Below are 16,785 nucleotides of genomic sequence, written 5' to 3'. Positions count from 1 at the left end.
CCACCTCCGCCTACACGAAGCACATCACAGCTGGAGCCAGGGACACCAGCTCAGGATCTCCCCAGCCTGGGGCTCCAGCCTCTGCTTTCTGCCAGCTCGGTTACCTTTGCACCAGCTGCTCTGTGGGGCAGCCAAAGTGGACCCAGAACCCTCTCCCCTGCTCAGCTCGGCAGGAACCAGGAACTGGGCCCTATTGAGCAATCATTAATCGAATTCTTGACATTCCTGGGCCCGAGCTGGCCTGAGAAGCATGTTCCAGGGAGAAGGAGGAGGAGGAGGAGGAGGTGGTGGTGGTGGCGGAGGAGGAGGAGCAGAGGCACCGGACTGGCATTTCAACATGCCGTTGAGCACGGATAAGGTGGTGCTGTCTGCGGCCGCTCTGCTCCTGGCCACCGCAGCCTATCGGCTGTACAAGTCAAGGCCTGCCCGGACCTCACTGGAGGGCGGGCACAGTCAGCTCCAGGCTGAAGAGAAAGCAGAGGGTGTGGGGCAGTCTGCCACACAGGGGTCTACCCCTGGGACCTCCTTTTGGGGACTGAGACGCCGCAAGGGAAGCGAAGGAGCTGAAGCATCTTTAAGCAGTAGCAGGAAGGACTCGGGGGGCACTCGGGTCCTGGAGAAGGGTGCTTCTCCCAGAGACGAGAAGCCAAAGACAAGAGATGTCGGGGAGCAGCTGAGCGGATACTGTCCAGACTCTGGCCTGACACCTCCTTGCTGCAGCGCCCAGGAAGCAGAAGCAGGAGCAGAGGTTGGCGGTAAGCCTAAACTGCCCCATCACCCCCATCTGGCCAGTGAACCCGAAAGCTCCCCAACCAGCCTCCAGGAAGCAGGCAGCAGTGACGTGGACGTGGGCTCAGCCCCAGAACCAGAAGGCAACACTCCAGAGCATGTGTTGGGGGCAGGGGAGTATGTGCCACCCCAGCAGCCCTCACTGACTCCCCCAGAAGACCTCGGTGTCATGAACAGGGTCTTTTTTGGAGCGACAGAGATATGCAGGGAAGAGATGGGAGCCTTCCAGACTGCCTCTAGCCTGGCCCTTTATCGGCAGGAGAGAGACACCAATACCTCCTACAGCTTCTCCTCCGTGGCCCAGGCACGAATGGAAGAGAACTTTTTACAGGAGAAGGTGGAAGACAGCCAGACCCGGCTGAAGGGCAAAGTGTATGACTACTATGTCGAATCCACATCTCTAGCTACCTCCGGTCTGGCCCTCAAGACAGGGAGCCTGGCAAAGGTGCCTAAGTCTGTGCCAGATCCCCTGGGCACAGAAGCAGCCAAGGAAGACCAGGCCAATACCACAGGAGGTGGGGCCCCAGTGGTTGCCTGCTCCCCACGAAGCACGGGCAGGAAGGACAGTCTCCTCCAGATCGTGGAGAACCCAGAGCTGCAGTTGCAGCTTGATGGCTTCAGGGCTCCTGCAGCTTCTTCCCCAGATCTGCCTGCCATGTCTGGGTCCCCCGGATCCCCAGCTTCTCTGGAATCCAGTGCAGCCAGCAGCATGGAGGAGCCCCGTATACAACAGGTGGCCAGAAGTAATTTCTTCCATCTCCCACTCACCACCGGTCCAACCCCTGAGGTACATCTAGATCTAGGCAATTGCTGGGAGGTGCTGACCTTGGCCAAGAGGCAGAACCTGGAGGCCCTGAAGGAGGCTGCCTATAAGGTGATGAGTGACAATTACCTCCAGGTCCTACGCAGTCCTGACATCTACAGTCACCTCAGTGACCCAGAGCGTGACCTCATCCTCCAGAGGAGGTTCCTGGGCCACCAACGCCTGGTGGTAGCTGATGTGTGTCCCCAGGAAGTCTCAGGGTGCCTCTGTTACTATGACGATGAACAGGATGCCTGGCATCCACTAGCCCGTCTGCCCCCTGAGGCTGTGTCCCAAGGCTGTGCCATCTGCAGTCTCTTCAATTACCTTTTCATGGTATCGGGCTGCCAGGGGTCGGGGAAGCAGCCCTCCAAACGGGTTCTCTGCTATAATCCACTGACTGGCATCTGGAGTGAGGTGAGTCCCCTGAACCAGGCCCGGCCACATTGCCGCCTGGTGGCTCTGGACGGCTGCCTATATGCCATCGGAGGTGAATCCCTGAACACGGTGGAGCGCTATGACCCAAGCCTGGACCGTTGGACGCTGGTTGCCCCACTCCCGAGTGACACCTTCGCCCGGGCGCACACAGCCACCACAAGCTCTGAGGAGATCTTTGTCACAGGCGGTAGCCTTCGCTACATGCTGCTCCGCTTCTCTGTCCGGGAGCAGCGTTGGCAGGCTGGACCCACTGCAGGTGGCAAGGACCACACGGCCGAGATGGTGGCCGTCAATGGTTTCCTCTATCGCTTTGACCTCAATCGCAGCCTGGGCATCAGCGTGCACCGCTGCAGCACCAGTGCCCGCCTTTGGTACGAATGTGATACAAATCGGACACCTTACCCAGATGCCTTCCAGTGCGCCGTGGTGGGCACCTTCATCTACTGCGTGGGGCACCGGCGCACCCTGTGCTTCCTGGCTGACCCTATTTCACCCAGGTTTGTGCCTAAGGAGCTTCGGAGCTTTCCCTCCCCGAAGGGCACCCTCCTGCCCACTGTCCTGACTTTGCCTGGCCCCAGCATGTCTCAGACCAGAGTCTAGTGCCTCCCTGTGCAGGCCTCCTCCTGCAAAAGCACCCCCTGTCCATTGGCTGCATGGCTGCAGGTGGGCCAGGAATGGGGTTGGCAAGGGGCAGGTATGAGTCCTGCCCTCACCACTGGCAGGCCACTAGTCAGAGCCTGTGAGTGGTTCTTTGCCTTTGGTGGGATGCAAACTCCCAGCATGAAGATGAAAGTAAGAACTGTGTGTTGAGCCACAGGGCACTTGTGACTACAGGAAGCATCTCCACCTTGCTTCACCTCTGGACTTGGGGTGGAGGCTGGAGGATCCTAATAATGCTCAAGGGCCTTATCACAACCACATTTCAGGAGCTGATTGATGCCCAGCGGGATAGGGTTAGTGTTAGGATTAGGGCCACGAAAGACAGAGCAGCTGTCTTGAAGCTACCAATACCCCTTCTCAAATGTTAACCATGGAGCCTTCCCTTCATGGCTCCTAGAAGCTCCTGAGGGAACACAGGCTGGGGAGAGAGAAGGGTGGTGGTGAAAACTGCTAAAAGTATGACCAAGGGGATATCCATGGAGTTCCAAGGAGGTCCAACTGCAGGGAAAGATGGTGAGAGAGGTAGAAAGCAAAGTTGGGACTGTCCTTGGGGATTCTTGACTACAAAGAAAGAGCTCATTTGGCTCCTCTATACCTGGAACACAAATTTGTGGGAAGGAGGACGCACCACATTTTTTAACACCCATTTAGAAAACAGATGGCATTATGGCCTACTAAAAACACAACTGATTCAATAGATGAGATGCAGGAGAATAGGAAAAATACTATCATAGGGGCCCCGTCCTCTCATGGTGAGTGGGCCTCCCATTCTCTCCTTGTGACCTGGACATGTTATAGTGCAGATCCTTTAGCCAGTAACCATCAACCCTTTACCATCAGGAGGTGGATGTGAGGGCATAATCAGAGGATGGGCCATAATAAGCTGAGGAACTAGAAGATTCCAGTGGTCCAGGCAGGATTCCTGATCCAGCCTGGTAAGTCCTCAAAGAGACAATGAGCTCCAATATCAGGAAGTTTAAATTCTCTGGGAGGAAAGGGATATTGAGGGAATGGGGCACCTCTATGTTAAGGGAAAGGTGCAGAGAAGAAAGCAGGGATACTATGAGTCCTGCGAGAACCAAGGATGCTGGACTGCTCCTAAAGATTCCAGCAACAGGTGATGGTAGATGCCCCTAGGGCCAGCCTCAAGTGTGAGGATGAGGCTTTGCAATTCTGCCTCCCTGCTTTGAAAGAGCAGACAACAGTATAAGTTCTTTTCTGCCTTCTGGATAAATGAAAGCCTCTGGAGAAATTCCTTCCCCAGGCTGCAGGGAGCGTGCCAGTTCCCCACAGCGGCACATGTAGAGGTTGGAATCACTTTGGAAAAGGGAAAGCAGGTTGGCATGGAGATGAGAACCTTTTTGGGGGTACATGTGACCCCCTTTCTCATAGCAGGGAGAGGAGACTGCTGGGTGTCTTCTAGAGCCAGAGGTTGCCCACACCACAGCTGGGAGAAAGATGGACTCCAATTCACACCCAGACATGAATTTCTGATGGGCCATGGCAGAGAGCTGAGGTGTAAGAACCCCTATGGCCTGCAAGCAGCATCAGCATAAGGATATCAGTTGGAGAGGGTGAAGGAGCATCCCATCTGGTTGTTGGGGTACAGGTAAATTCAGTTCCAGCCCTCCAGGGGAAACTGATGAAGTCTCTAGGAAGGGAGAGGCCACAGCTCAGCTGAGAAAGTGTGGATATGACTCTATGCACAAATTTTAGAGAATGAATAGATCACTCGGGCACCCTCTTAGAAGCCTGTTGCAAATTTACCAAAGGAATTAGGAAAAGGGTGACAAGATGACCTTTATCCTAGGGGTGGTGGCTGTGGTTGGCAGGATGAAAGAAATAGCTGAGAGGTGAACCTCACTAATCAATCCCCCACCCCCTCCCTACCTAGCCCTACTGAGCATTTCAATCATCCAGTCCTGTCATTACTATAGATGCAGTTGTTTGTCAGATGGGTCTCTGGTGCTAATTTTCAGAGATGGAAGGAGTCCAAGACATTGTGGGCCAGGAAGGCAGCTTACAGAGATAGCCAAGACCACCTAGCTGAAGTGATCAGAAGTAATTTCCAGATGTGTAGACTGGTCAAAGTGCTGGCAATGCAACATGCCCCTGCCCTAAAGGAGAAAGACAGCTAATCATAAATTATCATAAATAAATATAAAAACAAATCAAAAGAACCCACCCTGCATTGGGTCATGGAGTAAGGCAAAGGCAGGGTGAGGAGCGAGTCAGCAGGAAAGAGACACAAAGCAGAGGCCTGCATGGAAATTGGAGATATGAGGGCACCAGAAAGGCCAACCCTGCCCCCAGAAGAATTTTGTCATTCCAGGGGTCAGGTAGGGATGTGGGGCACAGGACCCTGCCAAATTGCTGCCTGGCTGTGAATGAAAAGGGCAGGAGTCCAACTATTCTGCACTGGCCTTTCAAAAGGAAAGGGAAGGACACTTGTCTCACCCATGTCTGTGTGCGAGGCTCCTTGAACAGAACTGAGCTTCACCAGTAGAGAAGTTCTCTTTGCGAACTTAGGACTGAGAGCCCACTGTGTTTCCAGGCTGTCCCAGGAGCTGCGTGAAGGGTGCGGTGTCCATTCAGCTGCCATGGCACTACATGTGGTCCTAGTCCCAACCTTGTTAAATAGCCTGATCTGTGGACCTCTAGTTTCTTGCCTTGAGTGACTTGTGTGTCACTTGGCTTCAGCCTGGGTCATCAACCCTGCTTTCCCAATAAAAGCACTTTTTTTTTTTGCTTCAGGGGTGAAAAAATAAATGAACCTTTGCATTTTGGCTTGCTTTCCTTGTTATGCCAACCATGCCATTAGAGGGAAAAATTGGAATATGGAGATGATCATGAAAAAAAATCTCCCCAATTTCACCACCCAGAGACAGCCCCCGCTGAGGTGCGTGTCCCTCCGTCTGTTTCCCTCCACGTATAATTCGTGTTGGGCTTGATTTTCGCGTAGGTGTGATTATGCTGAATATACAGTTCCATCGCTTCCTTTTTTCACTTAGCTGTTGAGAATAAGCGTTTTCCCGTGTTATTACAAAGCCTCGGTAAACATCATTTCAATACTTGCACAATATTCCATCTAGTAGAAGGGACCACGGTTTATTTAAACACCCCCCTCCTGTCGAGCCGGTAGATATATTTTTTCTGTTGGCTTCTTTTTCTATCATAAATAAAACCTCCTTTGTTTCTCTGTGCCTGTCTGGGGCCTCCTTTAATATTTACAGGAGAAGCTCCAGCTCCATCCTACCCACCATGGCAGGCTTGTGGGAAGAGATGGGACTATACAGGACTGGGCCTGCTCTCACTGGAGGGCACAGAGCTGTTCTCAGAGATGCCATTTGTCACATCATGCAAGGCTGGCTGGAGGGTCCATTTCATGGGTGTTCCAGGAGCCATATGTCAGATAAAGAACCGCAGACAGAGTGCCTGTTTCAGACCTGTAGGGTCCCAGACTTTCCCAATCCTCCCAATAATCTCCCCTCCAGGTGAAGAGGACAGCTCTTAGAGACCAAGGAAATTTGCTTCCCTGGCAAAGACCATGAGTTTCCTTACAAGACCATTTGGATGAGGCATGCCAGGACAGCTGCTTTCTTTATCACACCTCACTCTCTGCCAGATCAATCACTTGATATCTGCCCTCTGTGAAATGGATTTACCTCTGATCACTGCTTATCCCAACAAAAAAAGTTACAAGAAGGAGCAAGATCGCTTTTCTAAAGCACTTCACCAGGCCCTGTTCCAAAGTCAGTCTTTAGGGGCTGGAGTGATAGTACAGCAGGGAGAGCACTTGTCTTGCGTGGGACTGACTTGGTTTCAATCCCTGAGACCCCAGATAAAAACTCTACCCCCAAGCACTGCCAGGAGTGATTCCTTAGGGCAGAGCCAGGAGAAACCCCTGAGTATTCCTGGATGTGGTCCTAAAGCCAAACAAAAAGTCATTCTCCAAGAAACCATTGTCCTCAGTCATGGTACTGCCCTGGGAGGGAAGACTATGGGCCATGGTGGCTCTGTCTATGTGCCACAGCCTGGATGCCAACCTTGGCAACTCCTTACCATAGCAGGGCAGGCCCAGAGCTGAGTCTTCTCAGAGAAACCAGATCAATGGTTTGGAAAAACCACTAATGCCAGAGTGGACCAGGTTCTGTAGTGAGAGCTTGACCAGTAAAAATTTATTTATGTATTTATTTTGGTTTGGGGGCCACGTCCAGAATTATTCAGGATATGTTCCTAGTTCTTTAATCAGAAATCATTCCTGGTCGTTCTCAGGAGACCTTATGGGTGCTGAAGATTGAACCCAGGTTCAATGCATTCAAGGCAAGCACTTTACCCTTTGTGCTACCTCTAGGTCCTGAAGCAATTTAATTTTTAAAGTCCCATAAACTGGATATTTGACAGTTCTACTGAGGAGGAAACAGAGAGTGAAAGTTTCCTGCCCACATTTGTCTGGCTGATCTGTGTGAGAGCCACTGAAAGTGTGGGGTATTGTCTACAGCCATACCCTGAATGCTCCAGATCTCATCTGAAAGTGTGGGGTGTTCAATATGGGGAGATGGATGTGCTATTATGGGATGGGGAGGCTTGCCCTCACTCCAGATGTCCTCCCACTGCCTCGCATGAATTTAATGGTTAGTAGCTTTGCTCATTTGTTTGGCGGGGCAGGTGTCTTTAAGAGGGATGCAGACATGACCTTCCCCCCAGTATCCAGTCTAGACCCTTCTTGTTATGTGGCTGACTCTTATATCCACAATGCATCTTTCATGGAGCCTTCAAGTCTGTCCTCGTCCCATCACACAGTGACACAGGGAGACCCCAGCAGAGCCTGCACCCATGATGCCTAGTTCCCATCTTTAAAGGCTTCCGATGTATGGCTATCCCTATGCCATACACCTGACCCCCCCCCCCAATCTGGACCCCTGTGCCACACAATCACTACTTCCCACTCCCAACTGTAGCTTATAGGCCTCAGCTTTCAGACTTTTCCCATAAGCAGTGGGGAAACCCCCTATGCCTCCATCCTCAATGCCAGCCCAGCAGGCTTTGCAAACAGCACACACAGGCTTTGCCCAGCAGCTACTAGGCTCAGGTATTCGCTGTCCTTGATCTCACTGCCATGTCCAGCTGTGCTAATTTGCTGTCTCCAAGGACAGTTTCGCACAGTCTTCCCTTTCTTTTCCAAAAATTCCCCACAAACTGGTACACAAGACCAGCATTGCAGAGAGTCTCTCAGTTTTCAAATGCTGAGCCTGAGCACAAAGGTTTTCTGGCACCAGTGACTCCTGGCCTCAGATTGAGGGACAGGCGGACACTACCCAGGGCACTGGCGCCCTCTGGAGGTTCCGACTGGTTGGTGTTGTTTATAACTACCCCAGCTCCTTCAGCTGGCTTTTACACTTCTGGGGGCCTTCATAACATCCTTTGAACAAAATCATTCCCTGTGAAGCTCCCACCTGTTCCATTTCTTTTAAGTGATCTCTCTTCTCCTAGAACCATCCCCTCTCCTATCCTTTAGGATTTATACCACAGACAAGCCTGTTCAGGTACCCACAATCCTGAATGGCTTCTGATGTTGGAAAGAAAACCCACTTGCCCATGGCTTTCCTGGTGGTGCAACACATAAAATCCAGGAACACACCTCAGAAGGTGAAAAACACTATGCAAACACCACACGTCTGTATTTGTAATGAGTGTCAGAGGACGCAGTTGCCTTTGTGTTTCTGAAGACAGTTTATCCTCTAAAGATTTGTGATTGTTTCTCCAGAAATCATGTTTATACTATCACACAGCAAGCTTTACTCAGTAGAAAATATGAGGGTTCGCTTTAACCTGGCCTCAATTTGAATTATAATCAATTCTGAATGAATTCTGAAAGAATGAAAGAGAAAAAAGAATCTACTACCTGTTACACCATGCTTCTCACTTGATATAAAGGAGTCAAAATTGTTGATTGTACCTAGAAACAGTAACTCCAGACCCGGTATCTGTCAGGCCCTCAATTTCACTCAGGAAGCCTGTTATCCCTCTCCTGGACTCCAGCTGGGAGCAGGAGAGGAGACATAGCAAATGAAGACATCCACCTTCATAAAATTCAGAGAGGAAACATCTTTAGTACAAGGTGTCTAATTTTTTGGAAAGCACATTTTTATTGTGCTAAAATATACATAACACAAAACTATAACCATCGTAACCACCCTATTTTGACCTTAGAGACCCTGGGGTGGTTGCTGGTGCTCTCCTTGGCTGAATAGTCCTAAAGACTCAATGCTCAAATCAGGCAAAGAGGTCCAACTGGGGAGGAGCAGGGAGAGGCCACCTGGGGCCAGGAATAAGAATTTGGGGCCTCTGATACTCAGCATGTGCACTGGCCTTCTGATCTGTCTTTTTGACCTCAATATTCTAGTTACTTTTAAGTGAAAGTGAACCCGAGTACATTCTCCATGTCATATGTCTACATACTTGTGACCCCAATACATTCACCATGTCCTGTGTCTACATACTTTTGAACCCAAGTATATTCACCCTGGATATGTCTAAACATTATCTGACTACAGAGATATGCAAACATGCTTTGTAGAATCTATAATTGATTGACTTCGGAAAGCCCTAAGAAGACAGCAGAGATCACTCCCATTCAGAAATAATCTGTTACTGTTTTGACTTATTTAATTTCCATGCTTTTATGACCCATAATTTTAAAAAATAAAAATTGATGTCTAACTGACCTTTGTTCCTATTAGAATATTGTGACTGCTTCTCAGGGGAAAAAATAACACACAACAACCCCAATTTCTCTTCATTGTGGCTGAACAGAGAGCATAAAAGGGACCATTTGAGCCGTGCTGAAGTGCCCACTGGGAGGCTCTGTGTAGGGTGACAGGCGATGACATCTTTGCCCACTTCCTTCCTAAAACTTTCTCTTCTTCCCAAATCCTTGTATATTTACTCCCTGCTCTTCTCCTAACCCCTGCAGAGTCAGCCACCCATCACTATGGAAAACATCCTTCCAAAGGATAAGAAACTTTTCTGCTCAGTCAGCACAGGTAATTGGGGAAGGTGCCTAAAGCACAGTCATACGGTTTCCATTCTTTCTGGAAAGTTCTCCAAATAAAGCAGAGCCTAGCAGAGCAGGATGCTTTGGGGCAAAAGAATCAGTAGCTTCTTCCTCAAAGACTCTAACTTTGCCTCCTCGTTACCGAGGGGAAAGACAAAGGCAATAAACCACTCTGTTCTCTGTGGATTTTCTCCATCCTCACACTAATTACTTCTGGTTCTTTAACAACAACAAGCACAGTTTGGACAAGGCTGCCTTGGAAAGTGTGCTAACGATTGCATTAGGTTGGGGTCCTAATCATGCCACCACGAGAGCCTGCACAATAATGTGGTGCTGAGGCTGTAAGTCTCAGCAATAATCTCTGGTGGGAAGGGGGTGGGGAGCTGAGGGTCAGGCAGAGTGTCCAAGGGGGCTGACGTTGATGGTGCAGCAGTTCCTTAGGCAACAGCATACAGGGTAGTCTCTGTATATAGCATAGATGAGGAAAAGGCCTAGCCAAAGCTGAACTCAGCAGACATTCTTCGATATCTGGTGTTCATTATTTGTTGTTGAGATAAGCAGGGAGGGACAAAGACTGTCCTCCCAGGAGTCAGGGATATCCGGATAGTGACAAGCCTAGTTTGTGGGTGGATTTCTCAGGCACCAGCTCCACCTTCCTCCATCTGTGGTCTTCCCACCTCCTCCCTTCTAAGGGGCTGGGTCACAGAGATGACTAGGTTGTTAGCACATTCTGAAGCTCAAGTCCAGAATCCAGGTGAACAGCCATGTCAATTCCAACTATAAAGCCAGAGAAAAACATGGGGGTTCTGGAGGGGTCCAGGGCAAACAGATTCCATAGCTTTGCAGGGGGGTTCTTGGAGGTTGTGACCAAAAATAACTGGGAAAAATTAGGTTGAGAGAGAGGAGTGAAGAGAGAAAGGAGGAGAAAGAAGAAGGGGGGGGCTGAGGGAGGGGGAGAGAATAAGAGAGAAGAAGGGGAAGATGAGAAGGAAAAGGGGATAGGGAAGGAGAGAAAGGATGGAAGGGAGAGGAAAAAGGGGAAAAGGTGGTGGAAGGGATGGATGGAATGGGGGTGGGGAAGGAGAAATAAAAGGGAGAGATAGAGAAAGGCAGGAGGAAGGAGGATATGGGGAGGGGAATGAGAAGAGAAAGAGGGAGAGGGAATGGGAGGCAGGGAGAGAAGAAAGAAAAGGAGGGAAGAGAGAGGGAAATAGAGGGGATGGAGGCAGAAGAAAAGGAAGAAGGAGGGAAGAGAAAGGAAGAGTAGAGGAAGAAAAAGGAGGGAAGATGGGAGAGTGAGGGAAAGGCCGGGTAAGGAAGATGAGGGGGAAGGAAGAGAGTGGAGAGAGAAGGGAAGGGAGAGGAAGGAGAGGAGTATGGGAGGAAGAGGAGAAGAGAGAGAGGGGATGGGGCAGAAAGGAGTAAGAAAGAGCATCTGGAAGAGAAGAAAGCAGTAGTAGCAGCAGGATCCATGTGTCCCAGTCCATGAAGCCAGTGTGGACAGAGAGAGGCTGGAGTCTGGGCCAGCTAGGCTACATGGCACAGTTTCTACTGTCCTTTCATTCTCTTCCCTTTTTTCCCCTCTTTTCTTTCTCCTTTGTGGCTGTGGTGATAGCTGGACATTGCACACGCATAGTTGTGGTGCTTCCCAGGCTATTGGTGTCCATATACACTCTACCTAAAGGGCTCTCTGGGGTGCCGGGGGGGCTCAGAGACATGCTGGAAGTAAGGTGTCTGCAGTGCTTGTGACTTTTCAGCTGTATTCTCCAGGGCCTCACATCACTGCAGAGAAGCTGGTTCTAAGTTGAATTTTATTCTTAGCCCCATGAGAAGCCCTCAGAGAATTTTTCATTGTGTTTTCTAATAAACTTGTCATTATAGAAATGTTTTTGTTTGGGGACTTTTTTTTTCCTTCATATTTTGGGAGGCGGTGACACTCTGCAGTATTCAGGTCTTACTGCTGGCTCTGAGCTCAGGGCTCTAACTGGGAGTAGCAGATTTAGAACCCAGGTTGACCATTTGAAAAGCAAGTGCTCTACTCGCTGATGTATTATCTCTCTGGCCCCCTCAGAAGTATTTTGGTTTTTGTTTGTATATTTGTTTTTAGGCCACACCTGGTAGTGCTCAGGGTTGTTTTTTTTTTCCTAGCTCTGCACTCTATGGTCACTCCTGGCTGGGCTCAGGGGACCATATGGGATACTGTGATTTCACCTAGGACTGCCACATGCAGGCAAGCACCCTACCCACTGTTCTATCATTCCAACCCCATGTTTCTTGGATGTCCCTCCCACTCCAACCCCATTTTTTTTGCTTGAGACAAATATGTTCCAGACTTATGTCCCAGCCTTGCAAAGATAGTATCAAGAATTTGTATTAACATCTTGTCTCTCCCTGTCCAGTGTCTGAATTCCAGGCTCCTCATGGCTCCTTGGATGAAGTTAGATATCAAGATTTGAACACTAGGTCTTATGGGGTGTTTTAGTGCCAAAGGAACATCATCAAATTTTAGTGTCACATGGATCCCCCTGACTGCTACAGAGGGAGGGAATAAGTTTACAGCCAAAGAGGAAGTCAGGGAACCAGGGAGGAGGATATCCAGGTCACCCGGGTGAAAGGTATGGGGAAACACTTACACTCCTTGGGGTTTCCCCATAGATTATTCTCTTGTATAGACACTTGGGATTCAACAGAGGCAGGCAGAGGCCTTGATCTCAGCAAAATAGGTATTTCTGGGCATGAAACCATCCACACTTTTCCTCTCTCAGAATTCTTCATGGCTAAAAATCAAATGGAGAAGACAACTTACTCTTTGTGTAAACAAACGGGCTCACCAATCACCACACAAACCCATTTGTTCTTCCCATAGAAGCTTTGCTCTCTTCTCTCATTTCCACTATGTCACCATTTCTCTAGCTACTGTTTTTGTGACTTTCTGTATATATCTAAATAAATTTCTCCTACGGATCTATCTTTGGTCCACTGGATTTCCAACACTTGCAGAAACTGAGTCTAAGGTTTATCAGCCCTAATAAATGATGGCTGGACCACACAGAATCAGCTAGAAATGAGTGCCCAGAATGGCTGTCTTCCATACCTGCTGCTGCCATTACACAGACTCACACAGCACTTTGCCTGCCCTTGCCTTATTCCCACCCTCCACTCCGCCACTCCAGTCAGTGCTTTTCTCATTGACTCTCATGAATCCTTTTAGTGGCTTATATCCCAGAGCCCTAACCCACCACTCCACGAGACACCTAACAGGTAGAATCTGGTCTGGCTTCTTTGCCCATCTCTCAATTCCTGTCCAGAGCCAGGCTTAGAGACCATGCTCAGAAGGCACTTGTTGAGCTGGATTTGTGCAATTCAACAAGCCACAGTCGGCCACGCCATGGAGCCCCATCAACAAGGCCACAGGAGGCACCTTGCTAACCCACTTAAGAAAATAAACTGTTTGCAAATTCTTTCCCCACATTCATTTGCAGAGAAACAATTAGTGTGCTAATTAAAATGGAGTCTTATCTGTTCATTAAAGTAAGCCCAGCAGGACTTCCAGTTGGCAAGATTTTGTTGGCACAAAGTTGGAGGTTCTCTGGTAGCAAAAAAGAAGCCATTTTCCTTTCTCATCCAATGTTGAATAATTCAGGTGACTGCTGGATTTGGCTGACCCCTGACTCCAAGGACTAGAGTGTGCCAGGCACACATGGGTCAATCCCCAAGTCCCGACTCAAATGGGTGAAAATTTGTGATACTTTTCCTGGCCTCATGGGAAGTGTCTTGTTTCATATAGAATTTGGTGTTCAAATTAATAGTATACACACGATTTCAGAAGGGAATGTTTAACCTACTTAAGAGAACACTGTTTTCAAGCAATTAGTACCATTTGCACACAATGAATGAACTAATTGCAGATAAGCCTTATTTCTGCCTTGAAGAGAGAACGGGCAGGACGGCACTTGGCAGCACTTTGCCAACGGTTAGTTAGTACCACATGTTCATGAAAGGAATAATATTGTGACTCACTGAAAGTAATCCCCTATCTAGATTCCTAAGTCATTCCCAGTCATTCTCACTGGGCCTTAATGGCACCGTATAGAAAATGGGGGTAATACCTATCTCATAAGGATGTCATAAGCAGTTAACAAGTGCTGTGCTAGCCACATGTGAGAGCCAAATTCACTCTGGCCTTCCCCCAAATCTCATCAAATGAGGAGACAGATTCTGGGTGCAGCTGCTGCTAGTGACGACCAGGCACCCCAGCTGGCTCTCTAGTTCGAAGTCACGGAATTAGGGGAAGAACAACATAGATGAACCTTGGACTTGGACTCTGCTGCCTTGTAGCTGAGCAATTTGCCACCCGACCTGTCCCCTGAGGTCAAAGGAACTGGGTAAATTATCATTTAGCTTGAATGTGGTTTAAACATTTTTCTTTTTTTTTTTTTTTTTTTTTTTTTTTTTTTTTTTTTTTTATTTTTTATTTTTTATCTTTATTTAAACACCGTGATTACAAACATGATTATAGTTGTATGATTACAGTCATGTAAAGAGCACCCCCCCTTCACCGGTGTAACATTCCCACCACCAATTTCCCAGATCTCCCTCCTCCCCACCCCCCTACACCTGTACTCGAGACAGGCTTTCTACTTCCCTCATTCATTCACATTTTATGATAGTTTTCAGTGTAGTCATCTCTGCAACTGCACTCATCACTCTATGTGATGAGCTGCATGTCCTGAGCTGCACCTACCAGCCCTCATCTTCTTGTCTCTGAGATATTGTTAAAAATGTCCTTCATTTTTCTTAAAGCCCATAGATGAGTGAAACCATTCTGCGTCTTTCTCTCTCCCTCTGACTTACTTCACTCAGCATAATAGATTCCATGTACATCCATGTATTGGAAAATTTCATGACTTCATCTCTCCTGATGGCTGCATAGTATTCCATTGTGTATATGTACCACAGTTTCTTCAGCCACTCATCTGTTGAAGGGCATCTTGGTTGTTTCCAGAGTCTGGCTATTGTAAATAGCGCTGCAATGAATATAGGAGTAAGGAAGGGTTTTTTGTATTGTATTTTTGTGTTTCTTGGGTATATTCCTAGGAGTGGTATAGCTGGATCGTATGGAAGCTCAATTTCCAGTTTGTGAAGGAATCTCCATATCGCTTTCCATAAAGGTTGTACTAGACGGCATTCCCACCAGCAGTGAAAAAGAGTTCCTTTCTCTCCACATCCCCGCCAGCACTGCTTGTTTTCCTTTCTTGTGATGTGTGCCAATCTCAGTGGCGTGAGGTGGTACCTCATAGTAGTTTTGATTTGCATCTCCCTGACGATTAGTGATGTTGAACATCTTTTCATGTGCCTTTTGGCCATTTGCCTTTCTTCTTTTTCAAAGTGTCTGTTCATTTCTTCTCCCCATTTTTTGATGGGGTTAGTTGTTTTTTTCTTGTATAGTTCTGTCAGTACCTTGTAAATTTTGGATATTAGCCCTTTATCTGATGTGTATTGGGTGAATAATTTCTCCCACTCAGTGGGTGGCCTTTGTATTCTGGGCGCTATTTCCTTTGAGATGCAGAAGCTTTTCAGCTTAATATAGTCCCATCTGTTTATCTCTGCTTCCACTTGCTTGGAAAGTGCTGTCTCCTCCTTAAAGATGCCTTTAGTCTCAATGTCCTGGAGTGTTTCACCTACATGTTGTTCTATATACCTTATAGTTTCAGTTCTGATATCAAGGTCTTTAATCCATTTGGATTTTACCTTTGTATATGGTGTTAGCTGGGGGTCTGAGTTCGCTTTTTTGCAAGTGGTTAACCAGTTGTGCCAACACCACTTGTTGAATAGGCTTTCCCTGCTCCATTTAGGATTTTTTGCTCCTTTATCAAAAACAAGGTGGTTATATGTCTGAGGAACCTTCTCTGAGTACTCAAGCCTATTCCACTGATCTGAGGGTCTGTTTTTATTCCAATACCATGCTGTTTTATAACTGTTGCTTTGTAATACAACTTAAAATTGGGGAAAGTAATGCCTCCCATATTCCTTTTCCCAAGGAGTGCTTTAGCTATTCGAGGTTGTTTGTTGTTCCAGATGAATTTCAGAAGTATTTGATCCACTTCTTTGAAAAATGTCATGGGTATCTTTAGAGGAATCGCGTTAAATCTGTACAATGCTTTTGGAAGTATTGCCATTTTAATGATGTTGATCCTGCCAATCCATGAGCATGGTATGTGTTTCCATTTCCGCGTGTCCTCTCTTATTTCTTGGAGCAGTGTTTTGTAGTTTTCTTTGTATAGATCCTTCACATCTTTAGTCAGGTTGACTCCAAGATATTTGAGTTTGTGTGGAACTAATGTGAATGGGATTGTTCTCTTAATGTCCATTTCTTCCCTATCATTATTCGTGTATAAAAAGGCCATTGATTTTGTGTGTTAATTTTGTATCCTGCCACTTTGCTATACAAATCTATTATTTCTAGAAGCTTTTTGGTAGAGTCTTTAGGGTTTTCTAAGTAGAGTATCATGTCATCTGCAAACAGTGAGAGCTTGACTTCTTCCTTTCCTATCTGAATTCCCTTGATATCTTTTTCTTGCCTAATCGCTATAGCAAGTACTTCCAGTGCTATGTTGAATAGGAGTGGTGAGAGAGGACAGCCTTGTCTTGTACCAGAATTTAGAGGAAAGGATTTTAGTTTTTCTCCATTGAGGATAATATTTGCCACTGGCTTCTGGTAGATGGCTTTGACTATATTGAGAAAGGTTCCTTTTATTCCTATCTTGCTGAGAGTTTTAATCAAGAATGGGTGTTGAACCTTATCAAATGCTTTTTCTGCATCTATTGATATGACCATGTGATTTTTATTTTTGTTTTGTTTATGTTGTGTATTATATTAATAGATTTACGGATGTTAAACCATCCTTGCATTCCTGGGATGAAACCTACTTGATCAAAGTGAATGATCTTCTTGATGAGGCACTGGATCCTGTTCGCCAGGATTTTGTTGAGGATCTTTGCATCTGTGTTCATCAGGGATATTGGTCTGTAATTTTCT

General features: G+C 47.5%; 1 protein-coding gene across 1 annotated transcript; it reads left to right on the top strand.

The window, feature by feature from the left end:
* The first annotated feature begins 301 nt into the window (after positions 1-301).
* KLHDC7A (kelch domain containing 7A) lies at positions 302-2,662 on the top strand. Its single transcript, XM_049772021.1, has one exon. The coding sequence runs from the start codon at positions 338-340 to the stop codon at positions 2,627-2,629; it is 2,292 nt and encodes a 763-aa protein (XP_049627978.1). The 5' UTR covers positions 302-337; the 3' UTR covers positions 2,630-2,662.
* Positions 2,663-16,785: the final 14,123 nt, after the last annotated feature.

Source organism: Suncus etruscus, chromosome 4, assembly GCF_024139225.1.
Source record: "Suncus etruscus isolate mSunEtr1 chromosome 4, mSunEtr1.pri.cur, whole genome shotgun sequence".
Taxonomy (NCBI): Eukaryota; Metazoa; Chordata; class Mammalia; order Eulipotyphla; family Soricidae; genus Suncus; species Suncus etruscus.
The sequence above is the reverse complement of the archived record's forward strand: the minus strand, read 5'-3'. Positions and strand labels throughout refer to the sequence as shown.

Coding starts and splice junctions, on each gene's coding strand:
- KLHDC7A (XM_049772021.1), top strand. CDS start 338: ATGCCGTTGAGCACGGATAAGGTGGTGCTGTCTGCGGCCGCTCTGCTC.